Source organism: Anguilla rostrata, chromosome 18 (genome assembly GCF_018555375.3).
Source record: "Anguilla rostrata isolate EN2019 chromosome 18, ASM1855537v3, whole genome shotgun sequence".
Taxonomy (NCBI): domain Eukaryota; kingdom Metazoa; phylum Chordata; class Actinopteri; order Anguilliformes; family Anguillidae; genus Anguilla; species Anguilla rostrata.
Genome location: NC_057950.1, coordinates 23,494,773 through 23,521,444, shown reverse-complemented (window position 1 = coordinate 23,521,444; position 26,672 = coordinate 23,494,773). Strand labels below are relative to the sequence as shown.

Below are 26,672 nucleotides of genomic sequence, written 5' to 3'. Positions count from 1 at the left end.
ACATTGTGCATTAGCTAACAAACCGGTGACGTGTGCTAGCTTTCTCATTTACACGTGACAAACAGGATTTGAATATGTTTGTGTCTCAATCCAAATTCTGTTCCCTTGAACACACCGATGTGATTAGTTTTCCAAATTTTTACTTTGTGATTTCAAAAGGCACTCCAAAAATGTTAATGATTTGTGGAAACAACACAACTACATAGTCTATATAAAAGCTGTGATCAGGCTTCCTGTTTGACCAGACGCATGTGTGTTTTTATGCTGTAACTTTTTATGAGCATAACACCATAATTACCTCCGATTTTTCCTACAGCTACATTGGAGTCTTGTCAGTGTTGTCTACACTAAGATTAGGTTAAATAAAAAAATAAAAAATAAAAAAACGACTTGTTCAGAAATATCTCCAGAGAAGTATTTTCAATTCAACAGTATGCTGGTCTCACAGGACATTGAAAGGCTGCTATGATGTTGCTTACAGTATGTCCAAGTGACACTGCTTTACTGACAATATTTTAACAGTACTGCAAAGAGCATGTGTGTTTTAAAGCAGGCATTATGACTAGGCCTATATATAGGCTATATCTCACAAGGAAGGCCTTTTCATTATTATCACCATAGATATCCGTTTGTACGTCTCTTGATTAAAGGAGCAGTGTTGCTGTAGATACACATCGGTAGACTGCACCCCCTTGACGAAGCTGTCTAATTAGCCCTAGCAGTTGTCCAGTCATCTGACCCTCAAAGCCCACCCCCATTTGTCTCTCCCCTGACCTTCGCCCTTCTTTCTCTCTGTGATGTCATCCTGACTGTATTTCGTCCCCCGTCCCCGGCCCGGCTGGCCAGGCCTCGGCGCAGGTTTGCCTCTGCCCTTGGTTACCGCGCCGTCCCCGGTGCGATTCTGTCTGCGGGGCGTTCCAGGGGGCGGGGAGTGCGTCGGGGGGATTTACGGCACGCGGCTCCTACCCTCCGTCCCGAGCGCTTGATTTGACCGTTCGCAGATCAGATTAAAATGCGCCCCACCCTGTGTGTGTGTGTGTGTGTGTGTGAGAGTCCTCCTACGTGAAAAGGTCCTCACAGCGCATGTGTGTATTCCGCTTGGCCGGAGCGTGTGGCCGCCATCTCGCTGTCTGACGGCGTCTTGCTGTTTTTATCGTTCTCATTTCTCTGCTTTCGGCGAGGGGTGTGGTACTCTGTCCACGTCACTCATGCATTTTATTTTAATGAAAGTGTGTCTTGAACAGTGACAAGGTTACAGTTCTTACATTCCAACAAAAACTATAACATTATATTACGTTACATTTATTTGGCAGACGCTTTTATCCAAAGTGATGTACAATAAGTGCATATCGAAGGTCATTGTAACAACTACAAAACACAGGTCCGATAATGTATAAACTACGTGAAGGTTTTGATACATATAAAGGAATGAAGAGACATAATATAATAATTTAAGGAATGGGAGATCCTAATCAGTTTGACAAAATTCTGGATGATGTCACTTGGGGGTTTGGCTGGTGTCTGGATTCAGTGAATGTGAGATAATTAATTGCCAGGCGTGTACTGGTCGGGCAGATACTAAAATGTAGCTTAGCGCTTCTGTATCTGGGCTGGGAAATGTACAGCTTGTAGCTTTGCGTGACCATGGTTAAGAATGTTCTGTAAGTCGCCCCAAATAAGGACGTCATATAGCCTAATTAATTGGTAATCATTAAATCATCTGTGAGTAATATTGTGAGCTTATTTGAATTACGCTTAACTGCAGAATTAAGCAGCTCTGGACCAATGACCTAGCAAAATTAGATTCTTTTGGTATTTTTGTGTGATATTATTATGCTTTTGCAGTGCTTTTATCGTATTTGAGCCTGTTTAAGGCCCTTGCCTGTGTGAAATTCCATTGTGTCGCTACGGAAATGGAGAATAGGTTTGAGTCTCTGGCCGTGGGGTCAGTCAGTGTGGCCTCGGACGCGAGAAATGTCGTTGGGGAGGACATTCCTCATCTTTGTGTTGCCCTCTCTCTCTCTCCCACGTCCGGCCTTTCCTACCCATGATCCTCAGGGCCTGGCACGTCGGAATCCGGCTCCCTGGCCCACCCAGTCTGCAGGCTCCGCCCACCTCCGAGTGCCTGCCCGGCCCACAAAAGGCGCGTTGTGTCCGACTGAGTGCCCCCCCCCATGCCCCCCCGGCGAGCGATCTGGGGGGGCTGGGGGGGTGTTGCCCTGCCAGTGGGGCGCGGGTGGAGCCCTTTGTCTCTGTTTTGTGGGCGGGGCTGAGAGGGATGTGTGTTTGTGCCAGGGGGATGGCGTTAGCGCCTAGCCTGTTTGGTGAAACCTGAGCTGTCTGCACTCTCAGCAGCAGAAGCTATTAAATCCCCCCCCCCCCCCACCCCACCCTGCATGCTGGCAGTGCCCACACTACAATGGACATGCCACAGGAGAGAGAGAAAGAGAGAGTGATAAAGAAAGAGAGAGAGGCAGAGTAGGTGATGGAGAATGAAGAAGAGAGAAACAGGAGAAATGTGGATACAGAGGGGAAGGGTGTGATGTAGAAAGAAGGAATGAACGGGAGATACAGAGAGAGATAGAGAGGAGAGAAAGCAAGGAGCTACAGTAAAAATGACAATTAGGATAAACAGATGCAGAGAGACAGAGAGAAAGAGTGAGGGGAGGGAGGGTGGTCACATCTTGGCCTGGTGTTTGGTTGTATTGCTGTAGTACTGGGCTGATTTTGACAGTTGAGACCTCCGAGTCAGTCCAAAAGTAGAAGTCTGTTTACAGTGTCCCATCTTTAATTTAAGTGCAGTCTTATTGGAAAATATCCCTTTCTCATATAGACTGGAGTTCCTGCATGTATGTGTGTGTTCGTGTTTGTGTGTGTGTGTGTGTGTGTGTGTGTCTGTGTGTGTGTTTGTGTTTATTTGCATGTGTGTGTTTGTTTACATGTGTGTGTTTGTGTTTGTTTGTGTGTGCATGCATGTTTGTATGTGTCTACCTGTCTGTCATTGGTTTTACTAAGGTATTTTTAAATGTAGGTTTTCGCCCTGAGCGAAATGGTTGAATCATCCTGCTATTTTGAGGTGGTCTCTCTTTCTCTAGATCAGTTCTCTAAAGGGTCCATATTAGCACCACTGTCGTAAGGTTGGTAAGCAGTTTATTGCTTGGTCGTGGCCAGGGTGGTACATGAGCAGTTGGCAGCATAACGTACAGTAGTAGTCTGCCAGGACTATTCCTTATTTCTCCTTTTGATCCATTGAATTATGTAAGCTAATAACAGCTTAGGCACATGGCAGGTGTTTATAGCGCTGTGTGAACGATTGTGCCCCAACTCGAGCCGTCGAGCGAAAGCAGTTTGGCGTGCCTGTGAGTTCGTCTCCTCAGAGCGGCGTGCGCTATTTTTGGTCCGTCGGATTCCAGGAGAAGCCCGTGGACCTCGCGTGGCGTCTAGGCTAGCACTTTTCCGCTCTCGTCCTCTCGACCGGCCGGTCTCCGCCCCTGAGCCGACGACCGCCCGAGAATACGTTTCGCCGAAAAGACATTTAGAACCGGCTGAACCTCTCACCCCCGAGAATGTAATTAACACGGTTTGGAGAAAGTCAGCGTATGTTTGGGTCTTCCTCAAATCCATCGGACCAGGCACACTGTTGTCAGGAAGCTATTACCTGGAGATATTACTGTACAACCATCATTGAAGCTGTTTCAATATCTCCGTGATGGCAGTGCTGTGCTTGTATTCCAACAATCCAACACTAGAAATTGTGCATATTCAGTGAAAATGCAATATTTATTTAGCATGTCTAGAAAAAAATGATTTACTCTGTAATGATGATACCCTGTATCGTTATTTGGGTTTGCAAACATATAGCCTAGCCCTGTTTGCTGTTCTAAAGATGTAAAAGTTCACATTGCTCAAGTATGATTTGGTCTTTGAACTGTGTGTCTGCATTATTGGATAAGACCACTGATAAGGCCGCTTTTCTATTCATTTGGAAATTTTCATCAAATTATTTAGCCTTTCAATCATGTAAATGGATTTTAATTGTGGGTAAACCCATTTATTATGCTTAAAGCCTTTAGTTGTGTAATTGGATTGGATTAATTGCCTGATGTAGCCTACGGGTAGAAGACAGTGCTGTTTGGAGGGCTAAGTCATTGATGAATCCATACAGACAGACGGATATTGAGGATCTAAATGCTGTGCGTGTGAAATACTGGAGACGGGCAGGTGTTGGAAATCCCTCTGTGCTTTAAATCTCTGAGCTCAAATCTCAGCCAGCCCCTCTTCCACCGAGCACTGCTAAATATACTGCACACTCTCTGTCCTTTACTTTCTGTCTGCAATTCACTTTGAGGTCCTTGTTAGTTTTGTGTGTGTGTGTATGTATGTGCATATGTGTGTGTACGTGTGTATGTGTATGTGTGTGTGTGTGCCTGTGTGTGTGTGTGTGTGTGTTTATTCGTGTGTGTGTATGTATGTGTGTTAGGAGCATGTTTCTGTCTGTTCTGTTCCTGCAATCTGCAGCTACAGGAGGAGTGTTATATAATAGTGGGGCAAGGGTGGAGTTTTTTTTTCCAGGCACCAGCCAGTTTATCAAGTCCAGTTTAGCAGTGAGGTGAGGAATCATGGGTATGAGTGTGGACTGCACCAAAGGATTATGGGTATGAGTGTGGAGTGGAGCAGGGAATCATGGGTACAAGTGTGAGGTGGAGCTGGGAATTAGGGGTATGAATGTTGAGTGGAGCAGGTAATTGTGGGTATGAATGTGGAGTGTAGCAGGGAATTATGGGCATGTGTGTGGAGTGGAGCAGGGAATCATGGGTATGAATGTTGAGTGGAGCAGGGAATTGTGGGTATGAATGTGGAGTGTAGCAGGGAATTATGGGCATGTGTGTGGAGTGGAGCAGGGAATCATGGGTATGAGTGTGAAGTGGGGCAGGCAGGCACTGTGAATGACCCGTTAGCCCTCAGGAGTGTGGTGTGATGTCATGTGCTTCTCTACAGAGATAAGAACCCTCTTCTGTGAGTATGCAGCACAGGAGGTGCATTGTTGGTGTACGATTATCAGACCCAATTTTGGAAGCTCATCTTTTAAGAATCTGTGGATTGTTCCATACTGGATCCACACTGTGAAATATTGTGGAACGGGATATTTCAGCCATATCTGAAAAATATTTCAAAGGGTCAGGGTTATACTCAGTAGTTACTTTGTCTCTCTACTTTGAAGAAAATGACTGGCAACAAATTCTGTGCAGCAAAAATCATCAAATGGCGACATCGTTAGGTCATCGCAAGATTGACGCTCAGTATGCCACGCTAACTCATCATGACGGAAGCTTTCCGAGGATGATGTCACGCGTCCTCGGATGGGCGGGCGCGTGTCGCGGAAAACAAGCTTCCCGATCTCGGGCTGTTCATCTCTCCGACAGGAATGTTTTCGCGGCGCTGGAGTGAATCGGGGAGCCCGTAATGAAAGGAGTCTCTGAATCCTTCCTGCAGTGCTTTTCTGGAGGGCCGGCCAATGACTCAGTGTGTGTGTGCGCATCTGCAGTGACAGAGCTCAGTGCGATGGGCTTACGCAGGCCCGGGGCTGCATTCCATCTCGCAAACACGCGTTCGGCCAGTGTTGCAAGCGTACTGCCAAAAAAGTGTACTCAGGATTGAGGCCAAACAGACGGTCCCTTAAGGCAAATACACACGAGCGACAGAGATAAAGGAACGAAGCCTTGTGTAGTATGTATAGGTGGCGTGGTCCCCTTTAAACCAACTGTACGGGTAAATAACGCCAGGCTCAGCAGGTTTGTCTCCGTGACGCTCGGGGGTTTGTTCGGAGCGGGGGATTGCGAAACGGACCGAGGGTGCGCGTCGTTCCGAGAGAGCCCGTTTGAACCGGGCGCGGCCCTCTGACCGCGGGACCGTCAGAGCTGGAGGCCGCAGCTGAAGCAGGGAATCATGGGAGAGTTCTGTTCTGTTGTTGTCTGCGGGTGCTGTGCCTTCGGGCCTGTGGCGCTGCGCTGCCCTGCTGCGTGTGTGCTGCGTCATACGTGTAGTAATGGCGAAGGAAAACGGCCGAGGATGACATCGCTTTGGAGCGGATGATGTGTGTGCACAGGGCCAGAGGGTGTGTGTGAGGGAGAGGGAGGGAGAGGGAGGGAGAGAGATGGAGAGAGAGAGAGGACATATGTCAGTAAGGTATGAAAGCATTTAGTCACGCCCAACGCAAGCGACTTTTCCACAAGTCAGACAGACGGAGACAGAGAGAGAGACACACACAGATGTGCATATAATACGTGTATATTAGTTTACAGGTTGTAGAGTGGATTTTTATTTGATGATTATAATTGTTATTATTATTTTTATTTCTAATTTATCTATATTTGTTATTACTGTTGCAACACTGTGCATGTTATGCCAATAAAGCACCTTTAAATTGAAATTTAAATAGGGAGAAACAGACAGGCAGAGAGAGTGAGAGACACAGACAGAGACAGAGAGAGAGACACACACAGATAGGGACAGACCGAGAGATAGAGAGAGAGAGAGAGACAGACAGAGACAGAGAAGGAGAGACACACACAGATAGGGACAGGCCGAGAGATAGAGACAGAGAGAGACAGAGAGAGAGAGAGAAGATTGGAGAAACAAAAGATGGGTCTGTGCGCCATTACTGGGTTGCCATGGCAATCACAGCGCTGACTTGTGGGCGACGCCCATGCAGGAGAGCTCAGTCTGTCGGGACTGGCCGCATGAGGTCATATGGTGACTCATGGCCACGCCCCTGCTGGCTGTCCGTCCCGCTGCTCGCCACAGCTTCCTTCTGTCTGTAGGCTAGAGCATTCTGGGAAATGACACACCCCTGCAGTACAGCTGCAGAGACAGTGCCCAACCCCCCCTCATTCCTCAGAATCCTCCTCCCTACATCTGGGTAGTGGTGATTTTCACTGCTTCCTGATTTCATAAGCGGATAACGTCTGACTGTGTGTGTATGCTGTGTATGCGCGAGAGCGCGTTTGTTGCGTGTGCATGCATGTGCGTGTGTGCATGAGTGTGTGTGTGCGTGCGTGCGTGTGCACATGAGTGTGTGCGTGCTGCGTGCGTGTGTGTGTGTGTCTGTGTGTGTATGCACCGCGTGCGTGTGTGTGTTTGATTGATGGTTTTATCAATGCTGTTCTACACCTGCTATGAAGGAAACAAAGCGTTCTGTCGCGCTGTTGTTCTGGACCAGAGCACACAATGCATCTTGGGATGTGCTGCATTACGGAAGCGGTTGTGTTTCAGCTGATTAACACTGGAACTGAATAGTGAAGCTGTAACATAACCGTAGGAGGCGGGGTATGGAACAGGAACGACGAGGCTGCTGATCTCAGTGGACTGCTAATTTCATAGAGCTGAATTTCCACTTGTGACGCGTTTAACAGACCTATGTTTCTGCCTGGAAAAGGTGCTGAGTACGACTAAGCATTCAGTGTAATGATACGTCACATTAACAGTTTTAAAAACTTAATTTGAATTTTACTGCTAATGTTGTTGTAGTTTTGTTGATAACATTTTAACAAAAAGTCACTGTTTGAATTGATTTGGAGAACATAAAATTGAACGTTAAAATTACAAAAAATATACGTTTAATAAATATTGGTATTGAAATTCTTAAAGGTGACCTGTCACATTACAGTTTATAACTATGCACAGTCATGCTGAAGTGTAGAAATCCAGTAAAGTTCAGAAATTGCTGTCATATACCTAATTAAAGGAACTGTACCTCATAAACAGGAACCAGGTGATTTGGAAAAACGGGGGGAGAAGTCAAAGCTGACTCTGTTCTTCCCCCCCCCCCCCCCCCCCCCGACCCTTTCCCTTCACGTTTGCCGTAGCTGTTAAACGCAGAGGCCTATCTCTCCCCCCTCCCGGTGTCTCTGCCCAGACAAGCTTATCAGTGAGACTAATTGACCCGTACGACTTCTGAAGAAATGTCTTATTGGGTTTTACGGAGGTCAGTTTCCCAGCGATACATCAGTGTTGCCCTGCTTCTGTTAAGTGTGACTCTCCAGGTCATCTCTGCGAAAGATAACCGATCTCTCAGTCTGGTCAAACAGAGCTAAAATAAAATGAGTAACTTTTTACTTTATCTCGCTGGTTATCTGCTTCACCTTTCGTCATTCTGTCTGAGCTGGTGATTCGCGGCTCACGGTGATGCTGATGGTGCATTATACCTGTGTGTTAAATGGTTCAGAGGTCATTGGAGCATACTGGAAAAATCACCTAATCACTGCTAAAACTTCACTTGAAAGTGTAGTGGGAAGGAAACAATATTTAAAGTTTGGGTAATGAAATTGTTTTGTTACTAGCTAACTACCGACAGCTATTTTGTGGTGTGAAAATAATCTTACATCCTGAAGAGGGAGCAAGGTGCTCCTTATTTCTCATTCTATAAATTTGACCAGAACACTGTCAGTCTCAATTTATGCCAATTTGAGTGGCTGAATAAAATTAGATGTAATGAGTGAATTAATGACTATTTTCACATAAGATAATGAAATCTATAATGTGCTGGACCTCGAGCCTTCTTGCCCTGCACCCAAAGTCTTAATTCACCTGACCTCCAGTCTTAATTAATGTGCTGGCACTCCTTTTAATTAACGCGTGTGTGTACTGCTGTAAACCTGTCGGCTGAGCTTTCTGCTGGCCCCTCGTAGCTCACAGCTGAGCCCATTTAACCCGTGGCCCTGTTTCTCAGAGCGAGCTGACGGCCACGGCACTGCTGCCCCTCAGGGCCGTGGTCTACACGCGCGGCGCTGTTAGCCTAGCCCGCGCGTACGCTAATGCTACGTCAGCGCTGTCTCTTCAGACCCAGCCCTGGGCCTCTCCCCACACGCTGCGCACATGTTTAAAACTGACCCACATACACTAAGTAAGTAGGTGGCCATCTTTGTTTTGTTTATGTTTTAAATGATAGATGCGATGTTGCGGTTGCTGTTAGCGCAGGGTGTGAGAGCAACGAGTGACAGGCAGAGCTATCCACACCCCTCCAACCCGAGACACCCCCTCCCCCCCCTTCCCCACCCCGACCCCAGACACACACCCCCTCTTTTCCCCAAACTTCCACCCTCACACAGGAACTGTAATCAGGTCTGTCTTTTGTTTCCCGTGGGTACGTTTCCTGTGTGACACACCAGGCAGTAGACGGCGGGATTGCTCTGGCTGCACGGATGGGCCTGTTCCGCGCGCGTATTTTAGCGTACGCTCCTCTACACCGCAGACCAGAATGCTTCACTGCGGAACGCAGAGCGCTTTTCGCCTTTCATGTCTGACGCGCCCTCGCACGATTCCCTCCGGATTCCTGACCTGCCAGACTGACTGTGGAGACGTCTCTGTCGGTTACAGCTGCTTGTGGAGACCTCACGTCAGCGAGGAAACCGCATTACGCAACTTGGATGATTACAGCTTTGCGCTGTCAGAGAGAGGGAGGGTCAGGTGACACACCTGTGCGTCAGGTGACGTGCCTGTGGTTCATCAGTCTGAGCTGATGTAGTCAGTAATTGAGTGGGAACAAAGAACCGAGTAACAAGCTCATGCAGACCTTAGACTCGGGGCTGTGGTTCTGTAGTCTGTAGATATTTCAGGTTCTCTGGATTCTACTAAGCAGCTCTGATCATGTTCTGAAGGAGCCACTGATCCCTCCTCTAACGTGGTCATACTCTAGAGGAGCCACTGATCCCTCCTCCCCTCACATTTCCCTTCGCGTGGCGTACGGGGGCTGGACCCCAGCGGCCTTCCATTTCACCAAAACGCTGACTTACGAGGCAGGAAGCAAATAAAAATCACAATTTTTAGCGCCGTTGTGATTCCTATGCATCACAGAACGCTGCCTACTGTCTGAAGGCAGCATCGGGAAAGATATCCCATTAATCTTTGCGATGACCTTTAAAAACGTTCATTTCTGTTTAAACAATGCGTCTGCTATCAATGCCATGTTCGGGCAGAGACACCATCTTAGTTTTGAGAAAGAGCCAGAAAAAAAATAATAAAAAGGTTTAATATTTGCCCCCTCTGGTTATCGACTGACTCCACTCCTGGAAGGATTGAGAGACGGGGTTGTGACAGTGGTGTGTGTGCTGCCAGGAAACAGCCTGGACCCCCCCCCCCCCCCCGCCCCCCCTCCCCGACCCAGCGCCTGTGTGCCGGTCTCATCTCCATTTGTGATGGGCAGGCTTTTTTCCAGCATATAGACGTGGCTCTGGGCCAGCAAGCCTAAACTCTTATGCTGCAGCCCCCCCACACACACACATTTAATCTTCTGAAACAGTGGTACGCCCACACAGGCCAGTAAAAGCGCATGACAGACAAGAGCCCGTCTACTGATGTCACGACACGTTCAGATCTCCTCTCCCAAGCGATGTCCGCACGGAGCCAAATGGGCCAATGGGCAGAAAGAAGCTCTGGAGGACAGGAGGGTGTGTTTTTATTTGTGTGTATAACTTGTTAGATTGAGAAACTCTGCCAACTGCCACCGCAAAGCCACACATTTACCCAGCAGCATCGCGGGAGCCAATAATCTGAGCCAAAAACTGACGCCAAAAGGGAGGAAGTCCCGCAAACTGGACGCCTCGGACCTTTGCTCTGTTATGACCGTCGCCGTAGTTACTGCTGCCGTCAGGTCCTGTGTGGCAGTCTTCCTCACCTGTGGGGACGTCCACAGACCGCGGTGTCCAAAGTCCGAAAGAGATTTTTGTTGCTGCTCCATTTTAACCGTATCCTGTGATAGGGTTTTTTTTTTTTATTGAGCGGGAATTCTTTAGCGTGACATCATACTTGGATGAGCCAGTCGTCCCAAGATGTGGACTTTGGTAAAAATATTTTCTGGAGCGTTATAAATAACAAGCGACAGTGAGGGAAAACGTCTGTGCGCACGGCGGACTGTCCCTGTCAGGGGGCGGGCTGTTTGGGGGTCACTGGGGCGTGAAAGGTGGGGAACGAGCTCTGCGCAAGATTGGCACAGGTGTTTTTGGCGGGTGGTTACAGGAGCATGACTTATACACCATGCGCTACTACACATTGTATTTCTGTCACACTTGTTTATAGCTTTGGGATCTTTTTGCTGTCTGGCTGAGCGTGTGTGTCGCACAACTGCCCTGGAAGATCAGTCTGCCCCGTTTACTGCCCCAGGAGGGTGTATAGCCAGAGCTACCCTCCAGGGTCTTTGGGGCAGTATTATCTTTGGGGTAGTTATGCGAGAAGTCGTTCTGAAGGCCATGTCCACCAGATTCAGATTCAGTCCTGATGTTTTTCTGTGAGGGTTTCTTTGGTAAAGGCAGTTTTGAGAGCTGTGTTTTCTCAGCTGTGTGTGTGTTTCAGCTGGTCTGGAAGTTTGTCCTCTATGAGTGTAGAATTTTCCCCTCAACAATTCAATAAGCCATCAGCTTTAAAGTTTGGTCGACCAAAAATACACAACGATGAAGGAGTTTTTTGTGCTTAAGTCAAATAAGTTTGACTTAAAGATGAATAGAACTTGCCAAAGTGTTACGTGGTGTCAGTGTCTATGACTGTGCTGTAGATTTAATTAGATCTGCATTGATTTATTACCCAGGCCCCCCATTGACTCCCTTTCGGCGGCTTCTCAGGAATGAGCTAGCTCGCTAGCGCTCTAGCCAGCACTTTCTCCTCAGCATTCCGTCGCTGGGATCAACAAGGACGGGGGTCCCCAGCTGTTTCCTGGCAACCGCCACCGACTGGCTCTCCCATGAAATCGCGTTTCCTCAGTCGGGTGCTGTCCAAAATTCAGCTTTCAGCTTTCAGCAGAACGCTGCTCTCGCTTACGTGACCTCAGTGGAAAAGATGAGCATTGGCGCATTCACCCGTGCATGTAACTGTAGTTGGCACAAGTTGCTAGAGAGACCATATTTGTTGTGAGCGTACTGTTTACAGTGTTAATGCCTGTGCATGTGTCTTTCCTTTTCCCGGTTTATTGGACACTTGTGATGTCATCCGTTTGTGCAGGTTTGGCAAGCCAGGACAGTTTATAGATTCATTACACTTTCTAAACACTTTATTGGGCCTGTCTAGTAAGAGGAGGTGCCGTTTGATGTTTTGTTGTGTAAGTTTAAAGGTATGCTATCACAAAAGATAGGCTACTTAATTTTTTTTTGCTCTTAGAGCTTTATTTTTTTTTTAAAGAAAACTGACTATTGATATCTAAAGGGAAAGAGAGAATAAAATTATTGAGCAAATTAATTTCAGTTTGTTATGTTTATATTGAGCAAATCCTATATTTATTTGAAGTTATTTATTATTTTCTATTTTAATCAACCACCCACAAACAACAGGCATTGTCATCAAGACAAGTGGAGGTTGTGTATTCACCGCGCTCATAATGTAAATGCATCTCATTTTTACCTTGGTGCAGATTATGTTACCTGTGCTTTTACCTGTAGTTGAACTTACCCCTCGCTCTCACCTTTGTTCATTCCAAATATGTATTTCACCCTGAAGGGTGTATGAAAGCAGGTTTGGGCCCCTAGCAATCCACCTTACTGACCTCCTGAGCGAGGAGCACGTTTTAACCAAAACAAAGCCACGTTTGGTACAGTGTGCTGCCATTTTGAACAGCAGTGCCATGAGTCAACTAAGAATTCTATGGTGTTCTTGTTTAAATTTGCCTTATATTTTTCGTCCAGTAAATAAACGAGGCTCTTTATTTGGGGGAGTTTTCGTTTGCGGGACAGCAGGACAGATTGAGTCTGTGCTAAGCTGACTCGCTGTCATTGTGACCCGGATTCCAGGGACAAGGGCAGGGAAACACACCGGGAAGAGGAGGACAGGTCAGGGCAGGGCGTGTGGCAGAGCCGGTAAACCCAGGGATTACCGGCCACCTTCCCTTCATCCGTCCCTCCCTCACCCCCTCACACCCCCCCCAGCGCTGTGGCACATCTTACCGCGAGTGTGAGGGAGTCATCCCAAGGGTGTTTTTTACGGTTCCACTGAAAGAACCTTCTGGCTGTCTCACATTGCCTCTTTATGTCTGGTTGTCTCTTTATGTCGGTTATTTTTAAAAATCAGTTTTAACGGAAATATCTGATATTTAAGAGAAGGCGTTTGACTAGAATTGGGTTTTAGGGTTCAGATCAGGGTTTTGCTGAAATTGGCTTTTAGGGTTTAGATCAGAGTTTGGATGAAATTGGGTCTTAGGGTTCAAATCAGGGTTTGGCTGCAATTGGGTTTTAGGGTTCAGATCAGGCTTTGGCTGGGGTAAGTTATCCTCTGACAGCGTGTACTGTTGGCCTTCTCGCTGTGAGGCAGCCCTGGTGTAGGGTGCCTTCTTCTATAAATAGGCTAATAGTTTTAGGTTCCCGGAGCATCAAAGGCCTCTCTTTGGAGCAGGCTGCAGCTCTGAGCGTGCTCCTGCTTGTTCATCACCTGAGGTCAAGGATGGATCGTCTCGTCAAGCCTGTTGATTTCCTGTCTTTCACTGAACCGGTTGTAGATACGTAACTTATTTCCTAGAGCCTTACTATGTGTGCCTTCTTGCGTCCTTGTGTGTGTGTGTGTGTGTGTGTGTGTGTGTGAGTGTGCGTATGTGTGTGTGTTTGTGTGTGTGTGTGTGTCTCTGTGTGTGTGCATGTATCTGTGTGTGTGTCTGTGTGTGTGCATGTGTGCGTGCGTGTGTCTGTGTTGGTGTGTCTGTGTTGGTGTGTGTGTGTGTGTGTGTGTGTGTGTGTGTGTGTGTGTTTGTGTGCCTGTGTCTTTGATTGCTACAAAAACACCGTCTACCCTTGGTGGACTCGGATGTCTTGTAGCCCTTCAAAACAGCCTTGAGTTATGAGTCTTATTAGCAAGAGCCTGCTTGTTCTTCGTGTCCAAAGCCAGACTGTGCAGCCTGACAGCTTGTAAATTGTGAATTTGGTGAGGTAAAGCCCAGTCAAGGTGTGCAAGGACTTTCTGAGACACTGACCATGTGATTTCCCAGAATGCCGTCTGTTATATAGATGGACATTTCCGCGTGGTTTTCCCTGTTTGTAGGTGGAAGGGTTCTGTCACATACTGCATGCAGTCTTGTCCTTTATCTTTTATTCTCTAGAATTAGTTCACACCTAATTACCCGAGAACTGTACAACTGTCCTTTATATGTTCTCTTGCCTGATCTTAAAGCCAAACCAGTGTTAGATTTCATCCCTAAGAAATTAACCTTTTAACACTTTCATCAATAAAATATTTTCATTCCCCCAATATTTACATAACAAAACAAAAGGATTCGTTTATTAGATTAGGTTACACAGAATCTATGGGTCCTCACGTGCCTGTGCTGTGATGGTCTAGCCTGTTTTTTATGCCAGTCATTTCATGCCTTGGAACATTATCATCCGTCTTCTCCAAGACTGCTGATTGGTGTAGTGAACTTTGTCAGGGACACTGTCCAAGGTTTCGCTTTGACGTGTGTGGCTGCTTACCAGAGCCACACACGTCCACGCATATACACACATGCACATATACAGACCCAGCCTCTGCTGAATGTTAGCGGAATGGCCTCAGTCTCTAAAACTGGACTTCTCTGGGCTGGGATGCAGTTGTGATGGGAGAGGTGGGGCTTCAACGTTCTGTCAATCACTGTCCAGCCAATCAAAAATACTTCTCACCCCATGGCAAGACGCTGTGATTGGTTGAAGTCTGATTCAAGTGAAACTTTCAGCATCTGATGGCTGCAGGTTTGCAGAGCTTCCCCATTTGTTCTAGAATGCGGGGCGGTACATGCAAGCATATGAGAATGTTAATGCTAATGCTACTGTTAACTGGAGGAATTTATTGTCTTATAAAACGTATAAAAGTATAAACGTATAAAAGAGAACACTTTTTCTCATATTAAATATGTGAATGTGAATGTTGGTTGCTCTTGTTCAGCTGCATCTGAGAGCAGTTGGCTCCTCATGCCAGAGGCCCCCTCCCATTGTTTCCATAATCGTAAATAGAAATAAAAAGCAAACCCAGGTATGATTGGGATGGCAGGTATGCCATCCCGCCAAGTTACGCCTTGGCGGGGGCATGCCCCCATACCTATACAGCACCGAGAGTTTGGCACTTTTCAGGGTTCCCCACAGAAATAACCACAACAGCCACAGACACTCAGCCCTTAAAAACATTACATTCTGTACATTCTGACCCCATTTCAACAGACAGAATTCATAAACAACTTCACATGTCCACACAATAAAGCCCCAAACTAAGGGGATTTTGCGTTTTCTCCTTCTTCTTCTTCTTCTTCTTCTCTTTCTTCTTCTTCTTCTTCTTCTTCTTCTTCTTCTCATTCTTATTTTTCCTGCCGCCTATCCCACTAACAACATGTCTCCCCATTGGACATTTCACTAACACCAGCCAAATCTGCCCTACACGACCCAATCAAAAACGCGCATACACACGAAAAATACCCATACATTTTTATTCTGAAACATTTCCCGTTCAAACAGCTAGTCCGCCTGTGGCCTAGTGGGTAAGGTTACAGTCTTGGGAACATGGGGTCCTAAGTTCAAGCCCAGCTTAGAACACGTTTCTTAAACCTGCTTCAACCCTCACTAATAATTGTCTACTAGCCTACTTATCAATTATTGCTTTTGCACCATATTTACCCGCCGTTCACCGTTCAGTTATTAACCGGCTACAATATTGCTAAGCCACATGGATTCAACGGGAGCTCTTCTGTGCTTACTGGCCTGTGTTCTTTAAAACCACCGGCAGGTTTGCTAATGATATTTCACGCATTGCATAGCTATGGCATTAGCTAACGAAGTCACGGCAAATGTATTCCTTTCATTAAAAAGTTACACCAGTTCACCACTGTGCCATTTCTATTAACTATATTTCTTCACTTGGCTACCGTACAAAACTTTCATATCAGCAAACGCCACGTTTCTATTTCTACATTCATGTTACCTCGCTCTGTTCTCTATCTAGCCACATACGCTACAAACAATTACTACTTATGTACATTCTGCAACTCCGCAATTTGAACAGCTAATCCATCCGTGGCCTAGTGGGTAAGATTACAGGCTTGGGAACACTGGGTCGTATGTTCAAGCCCAGCTTGAAACACGTTTCTTTAACCTGCTTCGATCCTTACTAATAATTGTCTACTACTTCTTAATTATTGCTTTTGCACCATTTCTACCCGCCGTTGACCGTTCAGTTATTAACCGGCTACAATATTGCTAAGATATATGCATTATGACTTACCGTCTGTACGTTCAGTTATTAACCGGCTACAATATTGCTAAGCCATATGGATTCAACGGAAGCTCTTCTGTGCTTACTGGCTTGTGTTCTTCTTTAAAACCACCGGCAGGTTCGCTAATGATATTTCACGCATTGCATAGCTATGGCATTAGCTAACGAAGTCACAGACTGGTAAACCTCACTCACTCACGGCCACCCATGTGCATTTCATGACGCAAATGTATTCCTTTTATTTAAAAGTTACACCAGTTCACCACTGTGCCATTTCTACTAACTATATTTCTTCACTTGGCTACCGTACAAAACCTTAATATCAGCAAACGCCACGTTTCTACATTCCTGTTACCTCGCCCTGTTCTCTATCTACCCACATACGCTACAAACAATTAGTACTTATGTACATTCCGCAACTCCGCAGGTTGAACAGCTAATCCGTCTGTGGCCTAGTGGGTAAGGTTACAGGCTTGGGAACACTGGGTCGCATGTTCAAGCCCAGCTTGGAACCCGTTTCTTTAACGTGCTTCGACCCTCACTAATAATTGTCTACTACTTCTTAATTATTGCTTTTGCACCATATCTACCCGCCGTTCACCGTTCAGTTATTGACCGGCTACAATATTGCTAAGCCATATGGATTCAACGGAAGCTCTTCTGTGCTTACTGGCTTGTGTTCTTCTTTAAAACTACCGGCAGGTTCGCTAATGATATTTCACGCATTGCATAGCTATGGCATTAGCTAACGAAGTCACAGAATGGTAAACCTCACTCACTCACGGCCACCCATATGCATTTCATGACGCAAATGTATTCCTTTTATTTAAAAGTTACACCGGTTCACCACTGTGCCATTTCTACTAACTATATTTCTTCACTTGGCCGTACAAAACCTTAATATCAGCAAACGCCACGTTTCTACATTCATGTTAGCTCGCCGTGTTCTCTATCTAGCCACATAGGCTACACACAATTACTACGTATGTACGTTCTGCAACTCCGCATTAAAACATTACATTTAAAATCATGATTCACTCATAAGTATAACTACTAGCACTGAACATGAGAAAAACACATTCGTGCAATAGATTACGTTACAGGTAAATAATGTGTGCAATGTTATTTGACCCTCCACTTCAACAACCAATGTTCAATACCGACTGTTATATATACCATTTGATAAGGAATATAAGCTCGCTCATGGTCACTCCATTTACTTCGCACTATACTCCGTGATCATGTCAACCTTCACCTACATGCCCATTCTGCTAAAAACATATTGTTTCAACTACGGAATTTCGTAATTTCATTTTAATTTCTCTCGCACTGTTGTTATTCTCTCATATGCAAAGCCTGCTGGGACATATGCGTCTGCTCCTATTCTCCACTATCATGTTTTCCGGTTCTAGTTTAGCAAAACGGCGAAGAGGATTCCTACCTGCAGATTAGCCTTTCAAAATGCCTTATAAACCTTACAAACACTAAAAGTGCATCTCCACGAAATAACAGACAATGGAGCAGGACAGAAGGATAAACCTTACAAACACTAATAGTGCATCTCCACGAAATAACAGACAACGGAGCAGGACAGAAGGCTACACAAGTTGCGCCCTAGGGAGTTATAATTCTACGGGCGTGTTGATTATTTTGTCAGTCAAGGCTCGTTGGATGGACGTCCAATCCGTGAGTACATACCATATTCCATCTGCGTTTCTGATGCGTTTACGCTTACGCCACTGCATCCTATCTCACAGCCACTGTTTTACATATATAGCAAACCGAAACTGCTGAACGGTACACGCTCATCAGACTGTACAGATTCACACAACGATAGCCATAATCCACAACCGTTTCTTACAGGGTCGCATTTCTCACTCTCATAATAAAACGCTTTGCAAAAAGAACTGATATCTCATAAAAAACACGTTTTCAACGTACAAAAATGCCAAGTTACTAAAAAGTATTGATATCAAAATGACGCCAAGTTACGATACTACAAACAATATAGGCTATCTTGCCTCACCGAAATGACATAAGATGTATCTCAAAGCAATGCTACCCAATATTTCCTCAGTTCTTTCAAGTCACTTGGCCCTGTGTTTTCTAATCTTACCATTTCACAATGTCATGCAAACTTTCTGTCAGATCAAAGAGACAAATATTTCGAATTGCCTCATGGAACACATTGAACATTGTACATTGAAATTAATGTATAAATTAATTAATGTACAGAACTGCTGCTGAGCAACGACAGGAAGCACATTTCTCCAGAAAACATGTTTATACTTGCTTCTGAACTGAATTTGAGTACATGTGCAAGTTATTGTATATTTGCTACGTACAATAAATACTGCATGTAAAACACATATTGTACATACATACATAGAGAACTTCTTTATCCGCATGGGGACATTTCCCTGGCAGCATCTTACATTCACATTCACGAACACACTTGTACCAAGAAACATACTATCATTCACGCAACAGAAAGCCTGGGCAGCGAAATACATAGGCCTACATACCAATACAAATTGGACATACACACACCTATTCAATCAATCTTGACTGTGAGAGAGCCATCCACACATATATTTGGCCTGTTCATGTAGTGCATGCTTATACACAGGGCCAAGTGACTTGAAAGAACTGAGGAAATATTGGGTAGCATTGCTTTGAGATACATCTTATGTCATTTCGGTGAGGCAAGATAGCCTATATTGTTTGTAGTATCGTAACTTGGCGTCATTTTGATATCAATACTTTTTAGTAACTTGGCATTTTTGTACGTTGAAAACGTGTTTTTTATGAGATAACGTTTACTGGGTGTTCGGCTGTAAAGCCAGAGAAGGAATTTATGGGGCCTCCAGCTTTTTTTATAGCCTGTTAAAGTTTGTTACTAAGTAACGTATGATTACAGTGCTTTTGCAGTGTTAACTGACACGTGTGTTTATAAATAAATGCAGTTTTAACGCGAGATAACATCTCTTGAGATGGTAATCTGTGAGGGGTTTTTCTGGGCTATTTTCCTCTGCTCCTCAAGAGGGAGCCATTTCTTAACGATGACCTCACCGGTGGGGAGGAAGTGAAGCGTTCCTCCGCGAATCGAGCGCCAGACTGAGGTCAGCTACCATGTGAAACGTGTTCTCATTCGCAGCTGTTTCCCCTCCTCGTCTGCCCACCCACGCCAGCGCTCGACATTTCTGCTGTTTATTGTTTATTTGACAAAAGCCTGCTTTATTCGTCGATGAGGACGCTAGAAAAAGAGCAAACGCTAACTCTGTGCCCTAGTGTAGTGTGTCCTGTGTTACGTTGGTCAGGGGTGAATAGAATATGTGTGAACAGGACTGTGAAGAATATACCCAAACATGGGGCTGAACCTTTTGGGGGGGGGGGATCAGAGGGAGAGCCATGCTTAATGCTTAGTTTAATGCCACACTACATTGGGCAGCTGGCAGCTCTGCATCAATAATGAAACTCCCCCCCCCAACGTATGGGAATGCCTGTAAGTGTCATGTAACAAACACAGCCTTGGGTCAGAGCATCAGTGTGCACAGGACTGTCTGTGAGGGGAGGGCACAACACGAGAGAGAGAGGGAGAGAAAGAGAAAGAGAGAGAGAGAGAGAGAAAGAGAGGGGGGAGAGAGAAACAGACAGGGGTAGGGAAAGAGAGAAGAGAGGACGGAGGGGGAGGAAAGGGAGAGAAATCAACTGAAGCTATGAAAATGAAGATGGATGGCAGGATAAAAAATGGAAAGACAGATGAGGGAAATGAGGGAGGACAGAAGGAGAGAGACTGGTATGGGAGCGAGAGGAAGAGAAGGGAGCAGAGAGGGGCTGGGGCAGCAGGAGAGAGAGATGGATGGAGAGATTATCACTCTGCAGTGATGCAGCAGAATTGAGTGTGTGGAACGGGCCCGCAGTGCATTATAAACCCTGTTCGTTAGTGAGCACCACTGAATGTCTGGCACTCTGAGCATGCTCAGTACACTCTGTTCATGTGCCAGTCAGGAAAGGCTCCGCCCCCAGGGAGCCTGTGATTAAGGGAGTCTGTGCAAATTCACATTTACATCCAGAGAGCCTGTCAGTAAGGGAGTCTGTGCAAATTCACATTTACATCCAGAGAGCCTGTCAGTAAGGGAGTCTGTACAAATTCACATTTACATCCAGGGAGTCTGTGATTAAGGGAGTCTCTGCAAATTCACATTTACATCCAGGGAGCCAGTGATTAAGGGAGTCTCTGCAAATTCACATTTACATCCAGGGAGCCTGTGATTAAGGGAGTCTCTGCAAATTCACATTTACATCCAGTGCTGAATCTGCTGCAGAGCTGGAACTGGCTTTCATTTCTCCCTGTAGGGGATGTAATCAGAAGGTGCTGTCTGCATGTGCCCAAAACAATACACGATCCAAAAAATATGTGTCGAGTGCAGTTTATTTCCACAGCTGACGTGGTGAAAAAGGACATGGTGAATGTGGCAGAATGTTCGCAGGTTACTGCTATCATCAGTGCTGTGCTAAAGTGAGTCAGAAGCACCTACTTCAGGCTCCCATTCATGACATAAACAGCATTTATTCTCACTGCAGTGCCACTAATGACTGGCGTCACTGGTCTAAATTGTCTGAAATGATATCCACTTCAGAGGCGTATATGTACTTTATGAATTCTACACCCCAATCTGTCTGATTATCGCTTTTGAAAATGGGAGGGGAGGTTCTTGATCCACACCCTACATCACATCAGTACTACCCAGTAGGACTGCTACTGCTGTGATTTCAATGATTTTTAGAATGGGTGAATTAGTATCTGCATATTTCAGTGATTGTTTGAATGGGTGAATTAGTATCTGCATATTTCAGTGACTGTTAGAATGGATGAATTAGTGTCTGCATATATCAGTGACTGTTTAAATGGGTGAATTAATGTATGCATATTTCAGTGATTGTTTGAATGGATGAATTAGAATCTGCATATTTCAGTGATTGTTTGAATGGATGAATTAGAATCTGCATATTTCAGAGATTGTTTGAATCGGTGAATTTGTATCTGTATTCCTGGAGACATTTATCATTCTTAATGAAGGAATGTATTGAATATTTAAAGCCATATACAGCCATACGTCCGCTCAATAGCATACATTAAAAATATTGAGGATAGCAGAAGGAAATGAAGGACTTACAGCAGTTGTAGTCCTCTGTCAAAACCTGTTTCTATTTTAAGCATCATAGAACAACCTACACCTACTTGAAGAATGTCTCATTCTAAAGACAGCATTAATACCCTTGTCCTTTTGAAGGAGCAGAACTATCTTTGTCCAGAATAATTAAATATTACATTGATGTGTGTATTGAATGCATATTCAAGGTCATAAAGAGATAAGACACAGTAATACTTAAAGCTTTTAGGAATAGCTGCATTGCAGTTATTTTATGCCCAACAGACACTTCGGTCAGGTAGACTTCGTGGAAAAGTGGTAGGGCAGGAATATACTTCAGAAAGGCAAACAAAAACAGGATTAGAGTTGTCACTGTTTGCGCAATAGGAATAACTGAATGATTACCACACCATTGTCCTCATCGCTGTAAGGATTTACCAGGGATGGGTGCTGATAAAATAAGTGAGCATGGATGTCTGAGTACATTCTGGCTGGGTTTATTTTACCAAGGCTACAATCCCAGGAACTATTACATGCATATTTATGGTGAGATATACTAATCTACATCTCACTACTGACCTCTACCTCTTACATTCAGCAGTGGAGTCCTCTACTTTAGGATTAAATAATTAAAGAAGGAAGTTACAGAGTTATTATATCGACCAAGCATTAAAGCTTAAAGTGCATCGGTATTAAAAATATGGCTTTTGTAGTTAATAATTAACTACAGTTGAGCTTTTGGGTGATCAAAACTTTTGCTTGCCCAAGCCCCGAACATGCCCGAGCCTATTGGCCACTAATAGGCCTACCCAAATTAAACAGCTCAGGCCTCCACGAAGAGTAGCGAACATTCGATTGCAGCAATACTACAAGTCTTGACAGTCTTCTTGAAAAAAGATTGTATAAGCTTCTGACATCTTTAAGAGGAAAAATCATTCTTTAGTGCACTGAAAAGGCTCTCAGTTTTTGTGGGTCATGTGATAGAGGTGTGTTCTTTTCCTTGGGCTGTGGGGTTCACTGTAGCCCCAAAGATCAGTGTTTTGCACCTGTGTTTTTTCAGAGAAATGTGCGTTCTAATACTGTGTATTATTTCGGGTTCAGCATGGTATAGCGCTTTAATTTTGGCAGGTTGATGCTTTGCTATCTATCAGTCGGTTTCCTCATATGAAGGCAGAACTTTTGCGCAGTTTTTATCTCGTTTATATTTACTAAGCTGGAACGGCACTGCTGCACTGCGTTTGCCGAGAGGTTTCCGTGACGGCGGGTTTTCCGCTTCGCGCTCGTGGAACGGTTCTGTCACGGTCACGGCTGAGCGAACTTAAGTAACCCCGAACCGCGGTGGAAACAGCAGTCCGTTTCATGCGTCCGATTCGCAGCAGATCGCCGCTAACGAAGCACAGCCAACCAAAACCAATCCTGATTACGCATTCGATTTTCAGCTGATTGGCAGTCATTCGTTACGATCTATGCAATGGCAGATGACAAATGACAGTTAGAGCTTCAACTTTCATTAAGAGAAAAGAATGGATAATGTGGGCTATATCCGGTTAAACTGTTGCTGTTCATTTTCATGATGACGCTGAAATTAGCCTTTGGTCAGTTTATTTTTTTGGCCAGTTGTTTTATCCCCATGTTTCTCTTTGCAGGCCTGTTCCATTGCTGCTAAAATAACATGGTTTCACTGTGCTGCTCCCCACACACCAGCTGGGGTGGAGGGGGGGATTGATTTAGATAATTAAAGTGGGCTTGATTTGATTTAAGAGGGCCAGATTGGGCATTGTGCCAGGACACTGGGGACCGCCCCAGCTCTTTAAGATCAGGGGCATGCCATTACTTCACCCATTCACAGAGGTGAGAGAGAGGTGATTAAAGTGTTACCCACATGATGAACTTAACCCCCATACAGGAACTGAATTAAATGAATGTGGTGGAATACAGTGGTAATGAAGTCACTATGAGGGCCACGTGATGCTCTTATCGGTGCGTTATCTCTTATTTTATTTTAGTTCAGTTATTTAATTCAGAAGAGAAATGGTTGGACTTCATTCCAGTGACATGCCATTCCATTGTCTGGCTCATTTGGCATATAGCCTACTGTATGTCAGAATATTTTTAAATAAAAACACAATGGCAGTAAATTAAATTAAAAGGTGAATTTAAGTAACGGGCGGCATTGTTTCCCGTGGCCTGTATTGTCCGCGTTTGAGCGGGTTACTGATGAGTCATCGCTGCCCCTGGAAGGGGCTCCCTGGCGCTCTGCAGTGCCCGTCCCGTGGCTGTGTACCCAGACGGTGGTTAGCACACCGCCGTTAGCCAACCGCTGGTGCGCCGGTGTGGAAGAGGCCGAATTTCCACAGCCCCCCGCGGGTGCCATTATCGCGGCTGCCGGATGGGACACCTGCCAGCTGAAGGTGCAACACCCCCCCCCCCCCCCGTCCCCAGGCAGGCCAAAGTACGGCGAGCGTCTCTCACTGCGGAGAAGGGCTGTGACAGAGACGCTTGAGTAAACCAGGTTAGCCTGCCGTTCTGGGTGTCGCTGGAAAACCTGACGGGACTCGTTTGGGGAGGCCCGGCAGGCGGGAGGGAGCGTAGTGTAGCGCAGCGCGGAGAGTCCCTGCCCTTCAGACGTGTGCGCGCGGGAGGGGGGTGGGGGAGGAGCCTGCCGTAGCTCTGAGCCACAGCCGCGCCGGCAGTCGCTGCCCAGAGCGCGATGCATGAACGCGGTGCGAGCATGTGGCCTCTGCTGGGGAGCAGCCGGGAGCTGCGGGCTCACCTGCTGGAGCGGATGAGCTGCATGGGTCAGTAAGGCTGTGCTAGCCTGCCTCCTCTCCCTCTGTCTCCCTCTCTCCCTCTCTCCCTGTCTCTTATTCTCTCTCGCTTTCTCTCTGTCTCTTACGCTCTCTCTCATATTATGTTTCTTCTTTGCTCCTCTCTCTCCCTCTCTCTACCTTGCTCTGTCTCTCTCTCTCCCTCTGCTTCACTTTTGCTCTCTCTGTCACTTCCACCCCCCTCTCCCACTCTCTCTCACTGACTCTCTCATTCCCTCTCTCACTCTATTTATATATCTCCCTCTCTCACACTCTCCCTCCCTCTCTCTCTCTCACTCTTCATTTTCTCCTCCCTCCCTCCCTCTGCCTGTCTCTCTCTCCACCTCTTTTTCAGACTGAGCCACGGGCTGAATTAGGATTGTTATTCTTTTTTAACGGTCAGGAGAATGCTGTTGTATAATTGTGAGGGGGGGGCAGCGGTGGTGTCCTCTGTTTGCGCTCTGGTTCCAAAGTCCTGAACGCGAGCGCACCGCGTGCCGCAGCGTTGGGAAGGTTAGGCTGCGGAGCCGCACGAGGCCAAGCGCGGTGTGCTGATGTTGTGGTGCTCAGCGAACAGCTGAGTGGCTCGCGCAATCGGAGTACACCAGAGGGCGCTGTCCTCGGTGACGCAGCACAACTGCAGCTTCTGCTCTGGAGCTGTGGGTCAGGAAGTGGAAGTGCGCTTCAGGCTCAGGGCTACAGCTGGAGTGCACTTCTGTGATGGTGGTGGTGGTGATGATGATAACGATGCTAATGCTGATGAAGATGAAGTATTTTTAATGATTTTAATGTTGAGCATTATAATACTTTGTAGCTGCTTTAAAGTATTTTATTTGCTTTGAATTAAGAAATCATTCCTAGACAATTATGTGTAAAAGTGTGTTTGCACAGTTGCTGTTAAATCAAAGCTCTAATATTCAGTGTTTTAGCGTTTCAGCACATGCAGTAAGCGGTTGAGAGAATACTAAGAGGAGCTGCATTTTCAGAGCCACACTGAGGTCTGGACATTTATAGTTTTCATCCCTTTTTTCAGCCAATAATACCCCTAGTGTGATTCATTTATGTGGCTGGCTGGCTCTACCCCGCCTGGGCACCGCTGTTGTCATGGATACAAGGAAAAATAACGTGGTGAACTGCTGTGTGTGCAGTGCCATCTCAGGATACGAGTAATGGAACTTAAACCTAAATGAAGGTTTAGTCTAGATCTTTAAATGAAAATCTCAAAGGAACAGTTAGGCTCACGTTTTTAAATCAGAATATGCTGTATTACATAAAATGTGATTTCTAACTATCACTGCTTCAGTTGTGCTGACCCTTCCCCCCAAAAAGAAGAAATTTTGCATATGAAGTGTGTGACTGCATACTCACTGATTTATGTGCAGCTTTTTCATAATCACAGGCTGATGTAATGAGGACGTTTGAAAGCCGGGATCTGTTTTCTGTTTTCATTTAGACACATCGGGCATTTGTAAAGGCCTGCTAGTGTGGTCTGTGCTCGGTATGGCCAATTAAACACTTTTCCTGAGTTCCTTTCAAATGCTTACATTCAGGTTTTTATAGCAGGTGACATAAAACTGAATGTTGATGCACGCGTGCGTATTATAGTCACAGGATGTACAACAGGGACTGTAACAGGCCTTCAGGCAAATGTTCCAGGTCTGATTGGAACTGGGTATTTGGTAAGAGTGTTGACTCATCTGAACCGCGCCGTGAAGACATTTCTCGTACTGAAAGACAAAAGTTGAATTGCTGAACTTTTCACTGTTGCCTAAGGCCATACTCGTTTTTTTTTTAAGTGTGCGTTTAAGCATTGAGCACTGTCATTGTCTTTCCTGTTACAGTTTCTCAGCAGGGCAACTGTCGGGATAAAACCAAATCCTTTAAATTAACAAAAGTGGAAAGAGATGGGATACGGTCTCCAGTGCAGTGCAGAGAGATCATTAACCCCTTACACCTCTCTTACACCGGTGGTCTTTGCTGTAGCAGTTCTCTGGAGAGCACTGTTGATGTCATGAGGCAGCTCTGACAGAGAGCATTCTGAGTTACAGCGAATAATCTCTGCCATTCAAATTCTTATCAGCTTTATTAGCATGGCAAACAGTAGGTACGGCATTACCTAGGAGCTTAAGTTGTAAGATTGCAGAGCCAAGGTCACCGCGTTAGATTAAATGGTACTTGTCTCTTGATTTGTTTATAAGACCCATATATTACCGTCGCCGTTCAGACCAGAGGCTGCTGTAGAGTCCGTTTTCTTGACAAAGTGATTTCCTGTGTTTCCAGCCCTGTGTCACCTAAAGATAGATTATATCTCCCAACTTTCCTTCAATAAACAGCTGGAATAGCCAGCAAGCCTGTGGTACCTGACCTGTTTCCATTCCTGTCCTGTTTACGTTTTCAGCTGCTCTGATGAATTATGGGTTTCATCAGCTTTCGTTCATATCTTTTGTGTGATGATTTCCAGAGCCCGCAAGTTATCTAAGTTACCCTTTACTGAGTCTGGTGTTTTTTT

At 45.6% G+C, this 26,672-nt stretch overlaps 1 protein-coding gene across 26 annotated transcripts in view; it reads left to right on the top strand.

Annotated features, from left to right (window-relative positions):
• Positions 1–26,672, top strand: part of dst (dystonin) — a 207,711-nt gene that overhangs the window by 26,646 nt on the left and 154,393 nt on the right. The window contains exon 1 of one of the 26 annotated variants that reach the window (XM_064317872.1): positions 24,073–24,154. The exons of the other annotated variants lie outside the window; for them this stretch is intronic. Within the exon in view, the coding sequence (XP_064173942.1) occupies positions 24,088–24,154 (67 nt within the window). The 5' untranslated portion in view covers positions 24,073–24,087. Of the gene's footprint in view, positions 1–24,072; positions 24,155–26,672 lie in introns of those variants that run through there. 26 annotated transcript variants of the gene reach the window in all.